This window comes from Salvelinus fontinalis, chromosome 27 (genome assembly GCF_029448725.1).
Source record: "Salvelinus fontinalis isolate EN_2023a chromosome 27, ASM2944872v1, whole genome shotgun sequence".
NCBI classification, from domain to species: domain Eukaryota; kingdom Metazoa; phylum Chordata; class Actinopteri; order Salmoniformes; family Salmonidae; genus Salvelinus; species Salvelinus fontinalis.
In genome coordinates this window covers 2,782,475-2,789,433 of record NC_074691.1, presented here as the reverse complement: position 1 = coordinate 2,789,433, position 6,959 = coordinate 2,782,475, and the positions used below count along the sequence as shown (strand labels likewise).

General features: G+C 41.8%; 1 protein-coding gene across 1 annotated transcript in view; it reads right to left on the bottom strand.

Moving 5' to 3' along the window:
- Positions 1–309: 309 nt before the first annotated feature.
- LOC129824865 (serine palmitoyltransferase 2-like) overlaps positions 310–6,959 on the bottom strand; it is a 29,195-nt gene continuing 22,545 nt past the window's right edge. The window contains exons 10-12 of the mRNA XM_055884399.1: positions 5,731–5,866; positions 5,278–5,407; positions 310–3,733 (exon numbers count right to left, since the gene is read on the bottom strand). Of these exons, the coding sequence (XP_055740374.1) occupies positions 3,584–3,733; positions 5,278–5,407; positions 5,731–5,866 (416 nt within the window). The 3' untranslated portion in view covers positions 310–3,583. The remainder of the gene's footprint in view (positions 3,734–5,277; positions 5,408–5,730; positions 5,867–6,959) is intronic.

The following is a 6,959-nucleotide window of genomic DNA, read 5'->3' as shown; positions in this document are numbered from 1 at the left end:
TCTACAGTTCTAAATTGCCTACAAATTAGTTCTGTGTAGAATGCATCTAGACAGATCGTGACCACATTTGTTCTCAGAATAATAGATAAATATCCACAGATGTTAAGACATAACAGAGAAGGAGGAAAAAAATAAAAAAATAAATAAACAGCTCAAGGAAAATACATAAAGGACAGGAGGCATTTTTGGGACGGACTAAAAATTTTAAAAATCGGAAATGTTGAATCATATAGGCAATAGGTGTTTTTTCAATGAGAAATGCATATATTTGCTCAACTCAACAATGAGAAGGATACACACACAGAATCATTTGTTTTATCGTTTATCTCATTAGAGATACAGATGTTGGTGTTAGTCATAGCGATAGATACATTTCTCTACAGCTCAGTGTGTGTAACATATAAACGGAATAAATCAGAGATGTCTTCTTTAAGATACAAACGGGTTGTAAGTCATTTAATGGTATTCATTCTGTAAAGACTTTCCGATAGATTACATTACACATCGTGCGTATGTATATAGACCTTTGCCAAAAGACAAATCTAACCAAGAGCTTGATACAAACAAAGACAGATTTAATCTTAGCACCGTTTCCAACAGCACGGTTTAACACACACCATTGCTTCAAAAAACCTCAAATGGTTTCTTTCAACCCTAACTATCTCCAAACATTGAACTTGCCAAGGGTAAAAGCCTACTGATAACATACAGGTTTTATTCATAGTCCTTAAGTCAGTTCACAAATCTCTCCCATTGCTGGTTAAACAATGTCATTTTACATCAAAGGACTTTTTAATCTTTTCATTTTAAAAACACATTAACTTTAAAAAACGGGCCAGTGATGAATTAAATCTGAGGTTAAATGTTATTTGCTTTGTAGAAATGTAAACAGCCTTCCTGAGATCATGTTGCTGGATATGAGCAATCACATCCTGTCTCAATAGAGATGGGAACAGGATACGGAGCAGGCATCCCAAATAGTACCCCATTGCCTATACAGTGCACTACTTTTGACTAAGGCTCTGGTTAAAAGTAGTACACTATAGGAACAAGAGTGCCATTCGGGACCAAGAGACACGGCTTGAACTAAATACAATGCAGAATCAACTAGGTTTCAGTTTTACTGCTGAACAAATTCTAGACACTTTAAAATGTCACAGATAGTTTAAAAGGAGCTTGTAGTGGTGGAATGATCACAGTCTCAGCCTCAGCTCTGTTCAATACATTTCTACACTCACACACCTCAACTACAAACCGGATATTTGACTAATCACAATATTACACTTGAAATGACCCATAGGTTGACCCATGGAAAATCAAATATATAATTTACACAAAAGAAATATACAAGCCAGCCAAAACAAAAATCAGCTAATTCTGGAATGCCATATCAGATAAGAAGAATCATTGTGAGAGACAGTCGGCGGTAAAAATACGCTTTCTTCAAACCAAGCAGTCGTTAGCCAGCCGCAACGCCTGTCGTTACAGTGAGGCTACATCATCTGTGTATTTCTAATGCACGTCAGTAGTATTAGCACTGAAAACATGTTGCCGGTTATAAAAACACGCGTACATAGTTCCTCTGGAACAGGGTTGGGGGTCAATCCCTTCACAAATCAAGTCAATTCACTAGGTAAAAACTCATCGTTTTCTGAATTTCCATTAAAAAAATTCCACACTGAAGTTTGACTTCCTGAAATGGCTGACTGTAAATGGAATTTAGAAGAACCGCTGTAGAACTTAGAGCTGCAACCCACAAAGATACTACATTAGAAACATCTTCCCCAAAACAAGGCAGATTGAAATACTATAGGGAATTTGCAATAAATAAACAAAGGGGTAACACTTCCTGTATTAAACCTATTTTGTGCATTATAATGCATTATACATAGCTCATAAGGCATTATGGATGCACCTATAATAGCTTACAAAAGGGTATCCATAGGAAGTGTTTTCCGAATAAGGACATATCTGTACATCAGACAAGCATGGTTAGTATGCAGCATCGTCATACATACAGATAGACAGTGTGGTTACATTACACCCAGCGTGTCATTGTTCAGGAAGAAGACATCAGCGCTGGATTGTTTAATAATAAACTCAGCACTTCGGTTCAGATATACAGTTCGATATTCACATGACATGTCTCTTCAGTAACGGTCAGTTTCCCGGACACAGATGAAGGCAAGAATCTCCATTGAAATATATATATATATATTTTCTTTTATTCCAGGAAACCGATCCTAAAGAAACACACAACACGACCTGCCTCTTATTCATCCTATAGCAGTATTAGAGAATCTCCAGTTATGGCTCTGTTAAAGACTCTAGAGCTGTTCAAAATGTTTAAGACATATGAGTTCAAGTTATTCCAGCACAGGTGTAAAGAACACTAAATATTAAAGGCTGAAAAAGATGATTCACAACATGTCAGCTCTACAAAGGGATTCCCCCTACTATTCTAAATATCACAACGGATCTGGTTTGGAACAGGGTCGTGTTCATTAGGCACAAAATGGAACAAAACTAACTGAAACTGGGAGGGACTACCAGGGCTTGTCCAATAAGAAATTGCTTGTTTTGGCTGAGATGTGCCCTAATGAACATGAGCCAGGTGTGATAGGTAGATTAGAGAGAGAGCTAGGACTACTCATGGAAAGCAGCTCTGTGATTGGTGACTAGCTACGATGTTAAGTCAAAGAAGATTTCACATGTTAATTTACAGTATAAACAGTAGATAATGTACAATACATAGATTTGGTTAGAGAAAGGACCCAGTGACAATATTCAAGTATAAAACACAGATTAAAGTGGAAAGGTTTAAGTTAAATTAAATAAAAAAAATAAGGTTGACACTTGATGTACCCCATGTGATATGAAGGCCTATATTTAGGTGGGGAGGGGTATTTTACCCATATCAGTGCTCTACTAATGTAAGGAATGATAGATATTGATAGATATTATATTATTAATTTACTTTGTCTGTTACATAACTCCTGCCAGTAACCAACCATTGGTATAACCAAACAAGTGGTACTGTATATTTTAATATTAAAACGTTCCAGGTTTCAGACCCCTTGATTACTCCCTCCTATCTTAAAAGCTGGAAATACCTTTAGGAAACGCAGCAGGCAGCCTAGTGGTTTAAAGTGTTGGGTCTGTAAGCTAAAGGTTCGAATCCCAGAGCCGAATCAGTGAAGAAGCTGTGAATGTGCCGTTGAGCAAGATGCTCTGAGTGGCTCTGGAAAAGTCTGCTAAATTACTACAATGTCAATGTAATCTTGTTATTATTGCATTGGAAGACCCCATAATGCACACAGACATATTTAAGACTCAACGTTAAGGTACAAACTCAAAAAAAATTAAGTCACAATAAGTTAAGATGCATTAAGAAAACCCTACGGACACATGAGACCATGGTGACTTTTAAGACCTGGTGAAGTTTCACTTAGGTACAGATCTAGGATCAGCTTTCCATCCCCCAATCCTAACATTAACTATTAGTGTGGAAAAATACTAAACTGACAGAAGATCAGCATCTAGAGGCAACTTGACCCTACATCAGTGTAGGCGTTTCAGTTAGTTACATGACAGAAGGCTTGACGTGGCTGGGTTCCTGGAGCAGACTCTCCTCAGAAGACCATGAACCCAGGGAGGAGGGGAGATGATGTCTCTGGTGTCTAGAATACTTCAGCTGTAATACATCTCCTACCTCACTGATGGCCTCCAACGCCTGGGGAAGACAGGAGAGAAGATGTAACAACAAGTGGAATGATGAAAAGCTACTCAACATCAACAACAGTATGAGAGAGAGCTGGATGGATTCTATTTGGTCTCAGAAGCAGGATCCTCTACTGTGGAGAAATGAGAAGCTATACAAAATCAAGATCAACAGCAGCATGTTGAGCATTAGAACCAGGAGTACTTCCTGCTGATCCAGGAGATTGAGATGGGGGGGGTGTGTTTCTTACAGCATGGTGAGGGTTGCTGAACCCTGAAATTCACCTGATTAAATTGTTAAGTGAAGAGAAATGGGGGCCATTTGCATAAGGCTGAACAAAGAATACACAACCCGAGCTAAAACTACACCACTTACCTCAGGAGACTTTATCTGTCCTGTAATACCATCGGTCCGCAACCCACCTGGAAACAATCTCTCTCTACTTTCTTTTTTCCATACCTTCTCTGAACTTAGTAAAGAGAGAAAAAAATGTCTTCATACATTTCAACAAGTGAAGCGGACTATTAAAAACAACGTTGACCCACTCATCAAAAAGATGGACTGTTCTTGGACAGACAACACTCCTAAATAGAAGTGTCTGAGCTCTTGGACAGACAACACTCCTAAATAGAAGTGTCTGAGCTCTTGGACAGACAACACTCCTAAATAGAAGTGTCTGAGCTCTTGGACAGACAACACTCCTAAATAGAAGTGCCTGAGCTCTTGGACAGACAACACTCCTAAATAGAAGTGCCTGAGCTCTTGGACAGACAACACTCCTAAATAGAAGTGCCTGAGCTCTTGGACAGACAACACTCCTAAATAGAAGTGCCTGAGCTCGCTGCTCCACCATAGTAATGGCCTGTGTTGTCGTCCTTCCAAGTCACCCACACCTGGGTTCAAATAATAGCTGTTCTCCCAAAACATGTGGTACATATGACTGAAGCTGCCTGGGTGTACCAGACGGGTGGAGTTGGTAATTATGGGACGATTGTTGGTTCCATTGCGCCAGGTAAGCTCTATTGAGGCCAGTTGAAGTATTTGAAAGAAACATATATTCTGAACCCTCTCTAATAAATCACATATTTCCTGTCCTCCACACCTGCAGCACATCAGACAGGAAAGTCAGAAGCCAGGCTTGACTAACTCACTACTGGGAAAGTGTCAGTCAGTCAGTCCCACTGCTTTGAAGAGATGTGGATGGATTCTTTCAGCCATTAAAACGATGATGCTGTTGTCTCAAGGCAGAAATAGTCTTCACCGTACATTCTAACCATTGATATACAACTTACCAACCATAAACATTCCCATCAATTGAACTGGACCCAATTCTAGGACCACAGATACTTGAGGTGCATCTCAATACTCAAATGCAGTTTCTTCTCCTTCCATCCTATACTAACATCACAGAGAGTTGAATAGAATATAACTAGTGATGAACACAAACCCTATTGAGTGAGACAGACAGACAAAAGAACCAGCAAGATGCAGATAGAGATGACGCCATGGGGAGGGGGAGGATTCCTTTGACTCTAGTCCGTGATTGGTTGACTCACCGTGTCTAATATATCTCTGGTGTGGGCAGCAGACACACAGAACCTGGCCCTGGACTCGATGATGGGCGTGGCCGGAAAGCCAACCACCACCGTCCCAATGTTCCTCTTCAACATCTCCCTACCGAACGCCCTGAGAGAGAACCAATCAGAGAGTGGGGTTAGAGACCATGTGACCAATGTGTGAACAATCTGCTTATTCTGTGACTGACTGAGGAATGCTATGTTGATCGTGTCAGAGAAAAGTGAACAGAAACAATCATGTTCACAGTGGTTATTTACTCTAAAACTGTGTTGACCAAGACGTTACGCGGCGGACTGATAAAACCAACCCTATCTTGGCGTTTTGTTTGTGTTCTGGTAAACATCTCTAACAGGCTGTTACCAGACCTACCCTATCTTGGCATTTTGTTTGTGTTCTGGTAAAAATCTCTAACAGGCTGTTACCAGACCTACCCTATCTTGGCGGGCATGTAGAGCATCATGGGTACGACAGGAGAGTCATCGTTGCCATAGATGATGAAGCCCATCTCTCTGAGTTTCCTCCTGAAGTACGTAGTGTTCTCTGACAGCTGCCTCAGACGAACCTCACCTGGAAACACAATGAAACCATTCTCTATTTAATCCTTTATCCCGTAAACCCATTAGTAAACCTGTTAAACCATTAATAATTACAACCATTAACCAGTAATACAATTAAACAGGTAAACCACACCCCTTTAAAAGGACTGTTGCTCACACCCTCTATTCCAGACCCTCCCTTGTCGCCTGATGGGTTTTAGTTTGCTCCTACTCCATTGTCAATCCCATGAGGGGCTGGCAAGAGAGCAGAAAGAGGCTGGCTGGCACGCGACCTCTCTTAGGCCGTAGACCCTAGTTCCTGCCTGTTCACTAGGCCTGGGTACAGGCTTAGACCCTAGTTCCTGCCTGTTCACTAGGCCTGGGTACAGGCTTAGACCCTAGTTCCTGGCTGTTCACTAGGCCTGGGTACAGGCTTAGACCCTAGTTCCTGCCTGTTCACTAGGCCCGGGTAGTGGGTAAAGGCTTAGACCCTAGTTCCTGCCTGTTCACTAGGCCTGGGTACAGGCTTAGACCCTAGTTCCTGCCTGTTCACTAGGCCTGTGTCATGGGTACAGGCTTAGACCCTAGTTCCTGCCTGTTCACTAGGCCTGGGTCGTGGGTAAAAGCTTAGACCCTAGTTCCTGCCTGTTCACTAGGCCCGGGTAGTGGGTACAGGCTTAGACCCTAGTTCCTGCCTGTTCACTAGGCCCGGGTAGTGGGTACAGGATAGACCCTAGTTCCTGCCCGTTCACTAGACCCGGGTAGTGGGTACAGGCTTAGACCCTAGTTCCTGCCTGTTCAAGAGGCCGGGGTCGTGGGTACAGGCTTAGACCCTAGTTCCTGCCTGTTCACTAGGCCCGGGTAGTGGGTACAGGCTTAGACCCTAGTTCCTGCCTGTTCACTAGGCCTGGGTCGTGGGGACAGGTGTTGCTGTGACTTCAGCGACATGAGAAAGAGCTCCAGACCAGCATCTGACATTTCATTTTGAGAGACAGAAACAAACAGCTTTAAAGATATCCAAGACACAACAAGTCTGATATTCAATTCACACAGACATTATTTTCTTGAGCCCAGGAATTCAAAACCACTCTGCGAGAACTGAAGAGCGATGAAAAAAAAGGGGG